Source organism: Diadema antillarum, unplaced genomic scaffold (genome assembly GCF_040938485.1).
Source record: "Diadema antillarum isolate AM-2024a unplaced genomic scaffold, OU_Dant_1.0 seq00001684_RagTag, whole genome shotgun sequence".
Lineage (NCBI taxonomy): Eukaryota > Metazoa > Echinodermata > Echinoidea > Diadematoida > Diadematidae > Diadema > Diadema antillarum.
This window is the reverse complement of record NW_027272379.1, coordinates 217,840-235,194: the sequence shown is the minus strand read 5'-3', so window position 1 is coordinate 235,194 and position 17,355 is coordinate 217,840. Positions and strand designations below refer to the sequence as shown.

Genomic DNA, 17,355 nt, shown 5'->3' with positions numbered 1-17,355 from the left:
CAATGCCATGTCAAAAATAATGCCTGCTGGCTTATCTGTTAAATTACTGTATACGCCGAATATTTTGCAAGGTTTTTATTTTTGCGAATTTCGCGAGACAGCTGCTCTTTGCGAAATTAAAAACACAAAAATATTGACCCTAATGCCGATATTCATTAATTCTTTCATTCTTTATTGGTCTATGTCAGACATAGAAATTTGGCTTCCATTGACATTACATTGTACTGAAATGAACACGACAATACAAACACATTTTGCATCACAATTACATAATTACGTCTATGATAAGCACAATGAATACAAACAACACCCTACAAATCTATTACACAATTATACATATACAATATATCATTGTATGAATGTGACATACGCATTGTCACATTTCTCCGTTCAGTAGAGGACTCCACGATGGCGAATTTAACCACTCGCGAAATTATTAGGATGTCCCGATTCGCAAAAATTTAGACTCGCGAAATATATAGCGTATACAGTAGTTCAGCCTCTGAAATCTTATTACTCCTGGCCATAAGGGGGCGATACATGACAAGAAACAATTTACCCAAAGAACTGAGTGACCTTCAGATCTGTGACATCTCTTGGGTCTGTGGTGAGTGGAAAATACGGACTGATAACAAAGGGACTGTACCCAAACTACTGTGAAAGCAGTGTGGTTCAGAGCTCTGAGGGTTTTACACTGTAGTAGGTTGTGTGGAATGCACACAACAGCAATGTGAGCTGTCTTGTTGAATAATGGCAAGCCAATTTGAATTTACAGTGTTATTTACAGTGACTTTGTATTTCCAGCATATGTCAGTTTTTTGCCCAGAATTGTTAATGACTGTGATTAAATTTCAGTCTTGTGATTGGTATGGCATGAATATCTTTCCCTGTTAACTTGGCATACAAAGTGAAAGGAGTGATTGAATGAATGAGTGGATGAATGATACACAAGATAAATTGATGATTGAAAAAGTGAGATAGTTACTACAATACTACGTACATCATACAGCTGTGTAAACAACTGAATGACACCATCCCACAAACTGTAAGTTTTCTATATACAATGTATTGTAAATTGTGCTACTGGACACAACCAGTTCATTGTAAATGGGCAAATTAGTTTACTGCTGCTCAGAAGAGTGTGCTAAAGGTGAATGACTGAAAAAGTTATAGAGATTTTTTCATACAAGATGCAGTGCAACATACTACTCGTGGAATAATAACAGTGATTAAAAGTATGGAGACCTAAGTGAACAAAGCATAAGAGCAATCAAATGAAAAAACAAAAACAAAAACAAAACCAAAACACACACACAAAAAAAAAACTCGGCACATAACAGCATATATGTTCCTTTTCAATCCATGACTATGACTGTGGTGAAATTAGTGTATAATACTTGCAAGCTTTATAACATGGATTTTAAGTTTGTATCCAACTTTACTCAATCTTGGCTGCTGAAAAAGTTTCAGCATGAATGAAAACTTATTGTTAATCAGTTGCAATGAATGAAAATAGTTCACCATATTCTACAAACTTTTATTGACACTATGACACTTAATATGTTTGCAGTGGTTCATTGACACTTTCACTAACCACCACACAACAGTTCTCTCATCTATTCAGTCATGAAGTTAATGACCATCTCCTAGTATACAGATATGAAATGCTCCTCAGGGTATTGTTGATATCATTACCACGAGGGATCTCGGCTCCATGCTATGACCCAAGGAACCTTAGAGGGGGAATAATAGCAACAAACGCCTTGAAGAAAAGCAGTTCATATCTGTATTATAATAATGAATAAAATTGTATGAAAATTTAGTACATTGATGGCAGTAGCTCTAGCCAGTTCACACATCTGCACTGCCATTTCACATGCATTGCGATTGTATTGGACATCGGTCACCTCTCGCACCATTGAAGCCAAGTGCTTACTCTACGCGTACCCTGTGTGCTGCTACGAATTAAGAGGGCAGTTTAGTACTATGGGGCAGTTTGGGTTCTATGGGGCTACAGGAAATTGTTGAGTTTATGCCCCAAATTTTAACCAATCAGAATTGAGGATTCATCAAATGAGGTAAATAACTGGTTGTATAGTGAGAGTGGCAAATTTGTAACTGGTTGAAAACTCATCTCTTTCACCTCTCCCCATATTCACTCCTTATACTACCCTCATGATGTCTCTTGCTGTATACTATACCCTCTTCCATCATACTACCTCCCTCTCACACTACCTCTCTCAGATTTTCTTTTCAGAACAACCACATACACACGATAGACTGCAAATCTACAATATACCAGGTAGCTTCATATTATTTTTAACGACCAGCAGCAAATTGTTATTTATTGTGCAAAGTTGCATTACAGTTGTTTGAATTGTGTCAGCTTTATGTGTACTTTACTACATCACCTGTAATGTGTTGACCTTTTTGCTGCAAATTAGTCTCACCTCTGACCTCTAGTCCTATAATCACAGGCCAATATTTCACAATGAATAATTTGCATTGGGCCCTATTGTACTACGAGCAGTTGAATCAAAGCAAATTATACAAAAAAAAAAATTGTTTAAGGCCAACACATGTACAGTAGTTGCTGAATCAATCTTGACAATCATCAAATATTTGTTTGCTCTATACACAAGAAAACACCACTAAGTACCAGAGGAAAGACTTTGGACCTTTCGTAACATACTGGACTACAGGTGAAAAGAATGCTACTCTAATACAATTGTACTTGGAAACGCATTGCTTATTGTGCGATATGACTATTCATTGGTTCATTAATTTGATAAAAATGGCCTGCATAAACATCATAGGCAACTCTTTCCATGTACATGTATTTAGTAATGCAACTTCTATCTGATACACCTCTTGTACATTATTGAATGTAATCAAATCTACAAACTCTAGCACTGATATTAATGCTTAATGATAGACACACACATGAATTTTCCTAGCATTGGTGGGACAAGACGAAAAAAAAAAATGCACTCTTTCTAATGACATCACAAAGTCAGAATATTCCTTGAGCAATCAAAGCATTACGCTCATAATCAAATAAATTATGAAGTTAGAGTCAATTGAGATGTAGGTATAATTTGAATTAGATTCCTCTTTTTCACATTAGTACAAGAAATAAAGCCGATGACATTCATGACTTTCCTAATCAATCATATATACCACCTTTGTGCAAGACTCAGAATTTTGCCCCTCTTCCTTTTCATGAGAGAGCATGTCAAAATTGACATCTACCCTAAACTCCAGGCTCTTAATGTCATGTCAGTGTCACAACAGACAGGTACAAATTACATACAACTGTTGTTAAAACTTGTGCATATTTTGTTCTCGCAAAACAGAGCCTCTTAGTTCTTTAGCATACATACAGATGCAAAATGGTATTGCTTTGATATCACTTAAATATATAAGATGCACTTAACTTGTTCAACATATCTACATGACATAAAGACACAATAGTACCATTAAGGTTATTCAGTATCAAAAACTACACATAAATACCTTGTTTGGTCTACGACACACAAACCTACAGAAGAGTTTTCATAGCTCTCGTGCATCTGCCTCTAACACCACATACTACTTCAATCATTTCCTCCTTTCATTATTGAAGAGACACTAAATTGCCTTTCATCATTGGAAAGAAACAAAGTTGCCTTTCATCATTGAAGAGATACAAAGTTGCCTTTCATCATTGAAGAGACACTAAGTTGCCTTTTATCATTGGAAAGATACAAAGTTGCCATTCATCATTAACAAGATACAAATTAGCTGTGCATCATTGAGAAGATTCAAACTAGCAGTTCATCTTTCAAAAGCTACAAGGTAGCCTTTCATAACTGAAGAGATACAAAGTTGCCTTTTATCAATGAAAAGAAAAACTGACTTGCCTGACATACAGAACATGTCACTAGAGTAGTAGGACTGACCTTATGCACTGATCAGGGTTTTCCACCTCCCTGCACTGAGAAAGTTGTCTATCAAAGTGATAAACAATGGAATGTCTTTCTAACCCTATACCTGCAGGCTATTTACAGTACACAGCAATACAATAACACTCATCTTTAGCAGTTTGATAATGAAACCATTTCTGTGTTCAATCATTTAATACACTTAAAGAACACATTTTCCTCCTCCATGAATATGATTAAGAATAGCATAAAAATGCAGACTACTTCATTCTTCATTTTCATTACCATACTTTGCACCAAAATATCTTGCAAATCACAAGTAGAATAGGCAGTCCTAGTTTATGTCATCTGGGCTATCAGAATGCAATCTGTTTACTCTAAAGCAAATTGCTAATTGTTAATTAATCATTTAAAAACTCAAACATACCGACAAACATAATATTTCATGACACTTCTTTTGGCCTGCAGAAGATAAATATTGGCATGTGCCTTATCACAGAAACGCATTGTACACAATAACACAAACTAAGCATTAGATCTGATGAAATAAACCAAGGATTCCGACAAAAATTGATTGCATAAGTTCATCAGTTTGCATCAGTCTTGATGATCCATTTGGCTGTGGGATAAAAAGAGAGAAAGCAAAGTGTCAGGGTTTTGTTAGCTGAGCACATCTTGAGTAATCACAAAAATGAAACAAAAATGCAAAAATAAGAAATCAATACATGGTGACTGTTGGAGAAAAAAAAACAAACATCAATCTACTTCAGTTCTTCTGTGTAAACACTGTTTAGAGAGTCTTCCATGCCTGTATTTGAATAGTTACTCCACCATATGATTATCTTTGAGCAGAATTAAGTAATGCTACTCTTATAGCGAGATCGGCTATAACGAAATAACTGCTATAACGAGATAAATTTTGTGACTTCCAAACAAAGAAAAACATAGTAAATCAAACCTGCTATAGCGAGGTAAAGCAAAATGCCTTCGGTAAAGCTTTACTTCGCCTGTGCTATCATCTTCCGAGATTGTACAGCTTGATGCGCCAAAAACTGTCTTGTACACACATAATCATTTTCTTCAGTGCACTCCAGCTAGCACTGCATGTTGTACGTGTGAAGTGTGTGTGTGCACGCACACTGATACATGCAGAAAATGTGGTGGGACGGCCATATGTATACATGACATCATCATGACGTTTAGCAGGTGTGAGGCAATCTGATGCTGTAATTGGCCTTATACTTAGGGAATTCCCCGTCTTCACACACACACGCAGTCATACAGAATGTGTCACATACACACACAGCATTGTGCAGACCATAATTATTCAAGCTTTCCACACAACACACACCCATACGATATACAAGTCTTTTGTTTTGTCATGCAAATGCAAATTAAAGCAAATATAGCTAACCATAAAAACCAGAAATGTTCATGTGTATTCTAATTTCACAAATTTCGTGAGAGATTCACAAATTTAAAATGCACATGAAAGATCTTGTTTACACTATATGCATTGAATTCTAGTGGCATGCCGCCAATATTCCTTGCTTTACAGTATGCACAAAATGACCTCCATTGGGATGTAAGAACAACATTTTGTGTACGAGAGAACAGAGGATGTCCTTACGAAACCGGTACAAGCTTTTGAGTATTGCAACACAAGTCAAACACTCTAGAATCTACAAGAAACATCTTTACATCATTCTGTCTTCATTTCTTCCTGAATCTAAAGCTCCTTAATGATTAGCTGATTTACATAACTACCTTTTGGTGAGTCGTAAAATTTTGATATGTACACTGATCAGGATCCTCTGATCAAATAGTTAGCATTGCACAAATATGGCTCCTGTAATAAATATATTGATTTAAACACAATTTTCCCACTATAAGCCAGGGTTAACAAGAGTTGAATTTGACTTCAGCTATCATTGGGGTAACATGACTCTCACCTGGTATGGCCATTGAGGACAGCTGCTCTGGTTTGTCCAAGAGATCCACGTTCTCTCGACGGAAAGACTTTGACTTGGCACCAGCAAAGTTCCTGCAAGAACACAAGACAAGCTTATCAACAAAGGACATGATACATAAATACTACAAAATACCACAAACCATGAGCAGTTACATCTGGTACAGAAATCCAAACAAACAAACAAACAAACAAACAAACAAATAAACACAAACTACAATAACAGTGAACACATACTGAGCAAGACTCTTTTTTTTTTTCTTTTTATACTGCACAATTTATCCTGACAAGCAAAGTATGGAATTGTTTGGTTGATTTTCTGCTGAACTAAATATATGTAATATGGAGCTACAGAGTCAAACCTTGGCAAAACCACTGCTGGATCAATAGAGATCAAAACAAAGTGACTCACGTTTTCCAGTCCTCTTCTGTTTCCCAGATCTCGTAGACGGCATAGTTACAGGTCCCCTCAAACATTCTCACACTGATGCTGCGGTTGTGTAGGAGTGGAAACAATAGAAATACAATGCATGACATTACTGGGTAAGTATACCTTTCTGAACATAATTTTATCAACATGTAATAAACTTGATGTTGAGAAGATGAACTGAAGTGTTTCCAATTAGTACCATATTGTTGTACTTGTATTAAGGTTTCTCTAGGTATTGATCATTCTTACGACTATTATAGTTTGCCTACAATATATTCAGATGAATATATTGCAATTCTGCAAGGGGGATAGCGATGATAAATGATGATGATGATAATAATCATGACTACAAACATCATCATTTTCATTATACTAATAATAACAATAATGATAATAATAATAATCGTGAAAATTTTATTATGACTACCATCATTACTTTACTATTCTTGATATCATTATTACTAGCTTTGAAGAAAAAACAAATCACTATATTCCAAGTTTATCACAAAAGTAAAAACATTTAGAATGGGGCATCAAGTCTTGACTTCCTGAACTTCATCTTTGAAACTTTAGTTTCAAGACACACACACAAAAAAAATAAGTAAAGAGGCAAAATTAGAACACAACAATTTTCAAACAGTACAACTACTTGACTGGATTAGGCATCCAGAATTCTGCTTTGTTGAAAGATAGTGATGGCTGTTTATATCAAGTATTTATATATCCTCTGAGAATTGTTCACTCAGCTTATTCAATCTTATAACTTTCCATAAGAACATCCTATTCATAGAAGAAAAACAGAAATAAAGTCAATTTCCCTAAGTCTGTGATTAGTATACTATTACTGAAGCACTCTCCTTTCAAAATATCACACCGGTGATGCACATATAAGTCTTAGACTGACAAGAAAAAATCTTGCAAAGAGGACACAATAGCTTACCTCACACATCCATCATCTCTTCCTGCTGCATCAACGTATGTCCTCAGGTTGTCACGGAAACTTCTATCCTTTTCCTCCAGTACGGCGAACTTCCTGCTGACAATGAATGCCTGTGGAGCGTAATCGTGAATAGCTGCAATCAGCAACATATAATACTGACCTGTGACAGTAAATCTAGTCCTGTTGGGGGGGGGGGGGGGGGGGAACAACTAGCAATCTATATTTCATGAGGAGTTATATCTCACATCCTAATTCATGACAGAGATTACGAGAGAAATATCTGTACTTGTTCCACTGTCTCTTTGTAAGTTAGTGTATACGCTGTTATTTTCGCGTACAGATATTTTCCTGAATGAGGTCATAGACATTTTCGTGAGATGTTGTTTTTGCGATAATGACGCTGCCGCTATTAAACATAAATGTGCTATTACCCTAGCGCATGGAGACATTATCGCGTGTTGTTAAATTCATGATCCAACTAAGATGCACGAAAATTAAACCCTTGCGAAAATAACAGCTTATACAGTAGTAGATTTGTGGGAATATATCCTTGCACCCGAGACTCTGGAATGATGTCAACAAAATGTCTGAACATCAGGAAATAAGCTTTTCTCACCAGAGATCCTTTGTTGGTCTCAGTCACAGTATCTTCATCCACGGGATCAATCTTGACCTTCTGCTCCAGACGTGCCACCAGGTCAGCAAGACGACTGACCTCAGCAGTCAATAGATTCATCCCTATAAGTGCGGGAGAAAAAGACAATTACATGAGTTTGTGTCCGTGACCTTTGACCTTGTGATGAACTTTCAACTCCCCAAAGGACATCCACCATCCAAGTTTGGTCACAAACAGACATATGGATCAAAAGTTTGGAGCCATAATCAACTAGAAATGTCGCTACAGCGACTGGTATGCCTCCACCATAATGCATGTTTCTCCTAATAGGTCTATAGCACAATGTCTTGACAATGTGTGATGACAGTTTCACATAATTGGCAAAATATTAAAATGACAGGTTTGTCACAAATGTGCTGAATGTTCACTTTCCTTGAACTATGTTTAATTGGATGAATGACTAAATTGTCAGAGTGCAGGTATTTGGGGATTTGAGGATTTTTACTTGACTCTGACCCTTTTATAAGTTTATGCACTGAGTAATACACAATGTATGGAGAAAAAGTGTAATTTCAGTATGGTAAAATATTTGTATTTAAACCTGGCCTTTGACCCTTGACCTTTGGCCTTAAAGTTTCAAAGAGAATGCTGTTTGGTAGAACATGCATAAATATGTAATAAATTTCATGATAATACCTTGATGATTTTCGAGATATGGAGGAAGAAGGGAAATCTAGCACTTTCACTTGACCTTTGACCTTTGTGACCTTTTGGCAAGAAACTTCCCACAGAATATCTATTGGGTAATACATGTATATATCAAGTTTCAAGAAAAATCCTGCAGGCATTGCATAAATATGAAGGAAGTAGTGACATTTTGAGGAGTTGACCTTGACCTTTGACCCCCCTGACCTTTGATCCATGACCCCTAATTCCCTAGATAAGCACTGCCAGTCAGTACATGCTTATATTAAGTTCCACGAAGATACCTTAAACCATTTGCGAGATATGGAGAAAAGCGTACAATTTCAACATTTTGACTTGACCTTTGTCCCTCAACCTTAGACCTCATGACCCGAAACTCTCTATGGAGAATCTTTATTTAGTAGTACATATATACACAAAGTATCAAGAAAATACCTTCAGGCATTGCATGGATATGGGGGAAATAGTGAAATTTTGAGCATTTGACCTTGACCTTTTGACCTTTGACCTTGAGCATGTGCACCGAAACGTTGATAGGCACAACTTCGCCCATTCATAAATGTACATGCCAAGTTTCATTAGGATACCTCAAAAACAGTTTTTTAGTTACGCTGTCCACAAAATTGATTACGGATGGAAGGACGGACGGACGGACGGACGGACGGACAACCTGAAAACATAATGCCTCCGGCACTTCGTGGCGGAGGCATAAAAACTTAACATAGGGCCCTAAAAGTTCATTGACCCCTGTCTATGACCTTTGACCTTGTGGTGACCTTCAAATCCCCAAGGGACATCTACCATCCAAGTTTGATAACAAACGGACATATACATCAAAAGTTATGAGCCATAATCGAAACGCGCCGTAAAAACTTAACATTGGGCCATAAAGTTCATTGACCCCTGCCTGTGACCTCTGACCTTGAGGTGACCTTCATGTTTGGTAAATTGTGTAACTTTGAATAACCATTCTTCCCTCCATGTTTGATTGAAATTGAAGTCCTCAGTAGAGAGTTATTCAAGTGTTTGTAGCGTTATGGACGGACGACAAACGGACAGATGCCGCAGGCGATCCCTTAGTCTCCCCTCACCCCTGGTGGGCTCGACAAAAATCACTTCCTATCTAACCACATGAGACCTTTTCTGAAGAGCTATGAATAAAGGTAAGAGCAATAAAAATTTCTTAAAATCTACTGAAAAGAAAATACTGTCTGTTTTCCCCAAATTATGCCACCTTTAGATGTCTTGGATGGCATTCACTGCAACTACCAAACAGAACCATGAGTGTTTAAGACTTTAACACTACCCCAGCCGCCACAACTACACTGCACATGTGGGAGGGTATTTGCTGATTGCTTGATTGAGTTTGTGTGTATACCAATGTACTCACCTTCTCCTGGCACACTGGTCTGTGTGGACAGTTGACGTCTTGTCCGTCTAGCTACCCAGCCAGCGCTGGAGCTCCGGACGGGCTCTACCACCGCCACCTGACTACTTCCAGGTCTATTTCAATGGTGATACAAGTTGGAGATAATCAACAGTTTTGACCACACACTATCTATACAGCCATGAGTTGTACAGCACTTTCTTTAAAACAAAACATTTACATATTTAAAAAATAAAATTATTTCAGGAATATTCCGGCATATACGGTATATTCATATTCTGAAATATTTTAATCTGTAAATATATAAAATTGTCTGAACCCGTTATTGTCTATCTGATAAATGAAAGTCACTATTGTCTGAACCCGTTATTGTCTATCTGATATATGAAAGTCACTAAATACTCTTTTTATCATACAGCTAAATGACCAAGTTGCTCTGGTCATCTTCCACAACAGATTGACAACTCAAATAGCAATCTAGTCATCTACTTCCTAATATATCAGACATATTTGACAAACTTGGCTGTAATCAAGAGACATGGTTCCTGTCACTACACCTGACATCGACTCCTAGTCTTGGACCTCACCTGTCCTTCAGGGCTTCATGTTCCAGGTGGTCACAAGCAAAGTCCAGATTTTTGGTCAGGGCCATAAACTGTCCAGAAACTTCCTTCAGCAAGAAGCGAGTAGTGAACTGTTGGTGGAAGGTCTCCGTAGGATACTCCTGGGAATACAAACAAGGCAATTCCTGATTAAGATAGAGTTTGAATTCAGGACTACTGAAAATACTGGCTGTCCAAGGGCGGATCTAGCTTTTTGCTGGGAGGGGGGGGGGGGGGGGAAGCCAATGACGATGGGTCATGACAAGCAAAAAAAAAAAGTCTTCACATCTCTTGCTACCACTCTTCTCCCAAAATCGGCTGACACAATGATGAGCAAACAAACAAACAAAAGCAAAAACAAAGAGGAGGGCCGGGATTTAAACCCCTAAACAACAAAACAAAACAAAGAGAACAAAAAAAAAAAAGAGAAAACCACGAATGGGGTTGAAGATGACTATCCCTCCCACTGATCTGTCACTGCTGTGATTCTTGTTTTCATCAAAGGGCACGTCAGAACAAATCTGACTAATGACACCAACAGACTTTTAACTATAATCACTTGCACATTATCCAGCAGCAGTTCAGCTATCATCCATACCAGGTACAGAAGCACAAAATGTATGTGTCTGAGGGTGCATTTGTCAACTCCTTTTCTCGGCAGAAACAGGTTATCCAAACAGCTTTCAAGGAATTTTTAAGAGTTGATAAACGCAAAGCTGTTTTGAAAGCCCTTTAGGAAAGCCTTTACGAAAGGGTGCGTTTATCAACTCTCCTTTCTCGGCAGAAACAGGTTATCCAAACAGCTTTCAAGGTATTTTCACGAGTTGATAAACGCAAAGCTCTTTCGAAAGCCCTTTAGGAAAGCCTTTTCGAAAGCCCCAAATTTGTGGCTATCCAAACAGGTTTCCTAAACAGGTTTTCAGAAACCTGTTTGTAAAAGCCTTTTGGAAGTTGATAAACGCAAAGCTGTTTTGAAACGGCTTTGTAGTCTTGTACTTCAGTACTTGTACTTCTCCTCGGGTCGAATAGCGCAATGCAGCTGTGCAGTGACAGGCCAGTTAAAAAATCGTTTTCGCGAAGAGAGTTGATAAACGCAACTATTTTGAAAGCCGTTTCTAAAGGGCTTTGGAAAGGGCTATCAAAAGCCGTTTAAACAGGGGAAAGTTGATGAACGCAGCCAAAGTCTCATGCCGCCACTCAGAAATATTTGAAGTATGTGCTAAACTGGAGCTGCCTCACAGATAGGAAGACAATTGATTCATGTGGCATTGCATCGTGACTCGTCACTCTCAAAGGAAGATATGTCTTTATGATGGTAATTGCTTTTCGCCGTCCCTTCTTAGAAAACAAGCGGCACTTTAATAGTACAGGCAGTCAGGGCTTTGGAAAGGGCTCTCGAAAGGGCTATGGAAAGGGCTTTCGAAAGGGCTATCGAAAGGGCTATCGAAAGCCGTTTAGAACAGGGGAAAGTTGATAAACGCAGCCTGAGACAGATTTTTGACACTCACTTTCTAATTCCCCAAAACTGTATAGCTAGGTATGTCATAGTAGGGAGGTGGAAGAGAGATGGAAAGTGCTCCTTGGGAAGCTAAAACAGGGTGGGATTAAATGGGATAAAATTCAGGATTTGATTGCGATAACAGCTCAGATACCTGTCATCATAAGGCCAAACTGACCGCAGCTGGCCGGAGGTGAGCAAATCTTGAGTAATCTCTCCTCCACTTCCCTGGTCATAGCACTGACATAACACACTTTTGTTCATTCAGCATCAAACATTATATACACAAATATTCACAATTACACTCCATATTCACACTTGTAGATACAATCTTTCTGGTTCTGAAGTGATCTTTATATCTATGATTCAAAACCAAGGGAAGACCAAAGGGGGAGCCCTGTACAGACCTTTATATTTCTGGAAAGCAAGGTGCTTACTTACATCTGCCATTTTCTGCAGAGCTGATGACACAAAGCCAGAAAGGTCTTCTAGGCTGGCAAAAATGTCCTTAAAGGGTCCCAGGTGGCTCTTGAAATACTCTGGGAGGGAAAAAATGGGAAAATAGAATTAACTTCGAATGACAACCCCCCCAAAAAAAAACAAAAAACAAACAAACAAACAAACAAACATATTTCTGTTCAAGCGTTTTTTCTGTTTCTGAAGATCTCCAAGAAACACTGTAAATATTTGATTCACCAAAGCTTGATAGATTCTACGCAGAGTGTACAATAAGTAAATGACTGCAGTATGAGTTACTATAAGAAAGAAAGAAAAAATATGTGTGAAGTGACCATTTGCATTTGTAAGATGAGTTCTGTTTTTATCCATATACTGTAAAAGTGGATATTTTCGCGCGACTAATTTTTCGCGCTTGGCCGTCTGAGAAGAGCTTCGCATGTTTTTTAATCCGCGGAATCAAGACATCAAGTACTGGAACATATGGCACGCAAAAATATTTGCGTGCTTTTATTTTCGCGCTAGCTTCTGGTTGCACGAAATGCGCGAAAATTTCAACACCACGAAAATTTCCACTTTTACAGTACTTTGCAGCACTCATCAATTGCTTGTTGCCCAAGGAAAAAGGTACTGCTAACTTCTTGACCGAACTGCAACATGAAATCAATTACTGCTCTACCCATCATATCCAATGTTAGCTCGACCTGATGTCATGCAGAAGCACGGCATCTGCCTATCGCGACACTTGTGTACAGCGACAGGGCTGTGCATAGTTAATCCAATGTGGGAATTCACTATTTTTTCTCATTGAAAAATGATGATTCTCTGTCATTCTACCATGTGGTCCTAGATACGGAATTGAACCACTTTGACTTGTGATATTGTCTCACAAGTCCAAATTTTTAAAACAATTATTCTATTTGCAAAATATATTGAACCAGTAACATTCAGAATAAAAATGTATTTTCCTAAGTGATTGGATCAAAGATAGAATACACAAATGTAAATTTTATGTTTCAGATGTATAAATCCCCTAACAAGAATACAGAGACTCCAACCCAAAGCACCTTCTGATCTGGAGATTCTCCCGCCTGCAACCCCTAGCAAACGGGAGACTCCATGTTGATGCGTGCGAAGTTCCTAGGGTTCTAGATGGTCTCTGGTGTTATCTAAGGCTTATTTTTTCAACGTACGATAGCAATAAGTAAGAACTCCTTTCCAACGGGAGACACAGAGCCAGGGTGGGAGAAATTAAATCTCAAGCGGGAGAACGGGAGATTTTGCAAAAATGGGTTTTCGGCGGGAGATCTCCTGTCGAAAACGGGAGAGTTGGAGTCTCTGAGAATAGCTAGCAAAATCTCAAATGTTCAAATGCAGAATTTTTTATTACACATTTTACATGCCTTAATTTCACATACATTCAAAGGATTACCATAAGTTGTTGTTGTTGTTTTTTTGGTCTAATTGCTATAAAAATATAAGCATCACTAATATACACCAACTGTGGATTTCATCCCAATTCTTTCAAAATATAAGCAACAGGGATCAATGACATTACATGCAGATAAATGTACACTCACCGCATAGCTCCCCTGTGTCAATGTTGTTGGTGTTGTGGGTATCTATTTGATGAAAGAGGTTCTCTAACTCCTCATTCGTCAGGACCCCATCCCCAAAGAAGGATTTGAATTCATCCAAAGAAAGACAGTTGTCATCTAGCAACAAACAAGTAAAAACAAGGAAAAGATGAGCAAGACATAATGAATGAAGTGAGGTACAAGTTTAATCTTCATCACCACCTTTCACAAACTGGAATTGTTATTGACCATTTTTGTTTTCTCATACAGAAATCTGCAAGTTTTATATAATATGTCTGAGAAAAAGAGGGAACAGGGTCTACCCCATGATGGAAAGAACAAAACAAAACTGAGCTAATCTGGCAAACACAGGAAATGTTCTTTTAATATGTACTCGTCTCTAAGTTGTCAAAGTTATTCATCAACTTTATTTTCATTTGCTTTGGAAATTATTTCTTTGTTCAACTTACCATTCTTATCTGCCCTTCTAAAAACCTGAGAAATTCAAAGTAGAGAGAGAGAGATAGAGAGAGATAGAGAAACAAACAGTGAGAGAAATACTTAGTCAAACTACTTAGTGCTTTTTGATCAAAGTGAGTTGAATTTCAAGAAAGAATGGATTTGTTGATTTTCTTTATTTGTTGATTTTCTTCAAGGTTGAATGACAACCATAGGTATCAATTACTGAACTCATTTTAACTACACATTTGTATCATTGATGGCTACTGAAAAAAAAATACAGCTGAGATAATTAAAAGTGTGATCCACTTAATGCCGCATATCCCTGTCACACCAGTCACCAGGAAGGGGGGGGGGGGGGGTGTTTCATACTTTTAGAGTTTTGAATGACCTAAGAACGACTGCAACACTATGGAGAATTTCAATAATTCAGCACAAGAACTGAACACTAGTCGTTCTTTTAATCCAATGCATGGCCTACTCCTTATATTATGAATGATGTTATCTATTTTATATTTTTTAATTTTATCTTGTAACGGTTAGTGGAGTCTACATGGCTACATGAAAAAGTCTCCAAAATCTTCATTTTCATTAGTAGGTGAGTGTAAGTTGAGCAACATTGAAGACATACATAGCACACCATTTTTTAGTAAATCTTTAATTATAAGATCGACTTTGCTTCTTTGTGAAACAGGCCCCTGGTCCTGAAGTTCTACACTAGAAATAGGCGTCCAGGGCCCCGTTTCATAAAAGATGTTAGGATGTCAACTCTTGCTGGAATGGCAACTTCCCATAGCAACAGCCAATCAGGAAGCTGGATTCTTGTCGTTACCATGACAATTGCCATTCCAGCAAGAGTTGCTATCATATCAACTTTTTATGAAATGGGGCCCTGATCGACAATTTGGCTTACTGACAGTAAAACAACAACTTGGACGTTAACCGCAGCAGCGACCCCAATACGTACCCATTTACAGCTCCCCGCGCCGGGGTTACTTCATGACTTGGACGTATAAAATGAAACCTCGTCCTCTGAATGACAACTTAAATCAAAATGTAGCAATACTCACATCAAGGAAAACAGACATTCCCTTCTCTATTTCACCAGACATTGTAATTTTGCTTGTGACAGTGTAGATTTCCGACGAAAAATAATTTCGAGCTGACCCTCAGAAACGCAGGAGCACTCAAATAGCAAACGCGCCACCGGTTGTCTCTGCAAGGAGGTACTACGGTCTCTGCATGTGTGGATACTCAATACGTACATGATTGTGTACACCACATACTAGTACTTCATCTGTGTAGAATATCGATAGAGATCAGGGCCAGGGGGATGCGAGATACATAAACAACAGGAAAATCGTGCGAGTTGTGGATTTGATCGCTAAAGTGATAATCACCATTTGGGCGGAGTTGTGGGCGTGGTCCGCAAACTGCGGCTAGACTGTCATTTGACAAGTCAAGTGACAGTGTATAGAATGAGCCCCCACCCCACACACACATACTAGTTTACTAGGTGTTACAAAAAAACATTTCCCACTTTTTATGCTTAATAGCTCGAAAACTTTATATCAGATAAAGCTCTCATTGATATGAGTAATAGCTGAATAGTGTACAATTTAGTTGGAGGTGATTTGAATATGAAAATCTGTATCAGTTTCATGAAATCCATGATTAATAATAATAGTAATAATAATATAGTGGCTACTTGTATAGCGCACAGGTCCACTTTTCAGTGCTCATGGCGCTTCAGAATGAAAAGATATTACATGCATATACATATTCAAACATTTCAACAAAGAAGTAAATGGTAAACAAAAACGAATATGTACCAAATAAAGAATACAACATATACCAATTAAAAATACAATATTGATCCAACATTAATGACATACATTAATTTCAAAGTTAGGTCCCAGATTTTGGTCAAATTTGAACCCTCTGTACAAAACCTGAACTTTACACAGGAACTAATGGTGTGTATGTGAGTGTGTAAAACAATGACCCTGAACAATGGACCTGGGCCCTGTCTTATAAAACTTGTGATAGAAATCAATCAATCACAAATCTCTTGAAAGCTGCAATCAATCGCAACCTGTGATTGATTGATTGCAGTTTTTAGTCTTAATTTCAATCATAACTTTTTTATAAGATGGATTTGCATTCAATCATAAAGTTGTGATTGATTTGAATCAATCACAAGTCTTTATAAGACGGGGGCCAGTTACCACCTGTTCAGAGCTCTGCTCCAAGGCACATGAATACTTTATTCATGATGGATTGCCCTGGGCATTGCTAGTCTGAATTCCTAGCAAAGGGTGAAATGCATGCACATGAAAAAAGTAAGCACATGTTTCCATGTGCTTGCATACACCATATGTTTTAAAATGAATAAAGACTATGTAATAGTGGAATTCCCCATGAATAAATAATGGCCATTAAAATCCTGGTCATTGTCCAGGACCATTGTCTGGGTGTCAACAACACACACCAATGGACTTCTGTGCAAAGTTAAAGTTTTGTACAGAGGACGGTTGAATATAGAGCAAAATCTGAAACCTAACTGAAATTAATTTCATGAAACTGAATTATGTTGTCATTTTAAAATTGCCTCCATCAAAATTGTACACTATTCAGCTATTGCTCTTTTCAATGTCAGTGTTATCTGATACAGTTCTCTGAACTATTAAGAATCAAAAGTGGGAAATGTTTTTTTTTTTTTTTGGTAACACCTAGTACCATGTAAATTTCATATGTACGGAAAAGGGGAGTGCTGTCCCCACCCCAACTATA

General features: G+C 37.8%; 1 protein-coding gene across 1 annotated transcript; it reads right to left on the bottom strand.

Moving 5' to 3' along the window:
- Nucleotides 1-4,380: 4,380 nt before the first annotated feature.
- LOC139711676 (N-terminal EF-hand calcium-binding protein 1-like) lies at nucleotides 4,381-15,751 on the bottom strand. The gene is made up of 11 exons (XM_071623536.1): nucleotides 15,633-15,751; nucleotides 14,574-14,598; nucleotides 14,107-14,241; nucleotides 12,512-12,609; nucleotides 10,558-10,694; nucleotides 9,974-10,086; nucleotides 7,879-8,000; nucleotides 7,263-7,372; nucleotides 6,305-6,382; nucleotides 5,876-5,967; nucleotides 4,381-4,542 (listed from the first exon to the last, which is right to left on the bottom strand). Exons 1-11 carry the CDS (start codon nucleotides 15,672-15,674, stop codon nucleotides 4,511-4,513), a joined length of 984 nt encoding a protein of 327 aa, XP_071479637.1. The 5' UTR covers nucleotides 15,675-15,751; the 3' UTR covers nucleotides 4,381-4,510.
- Nucleotides 15,752-17,355: the final 1,604 nt, after the last annotated feature.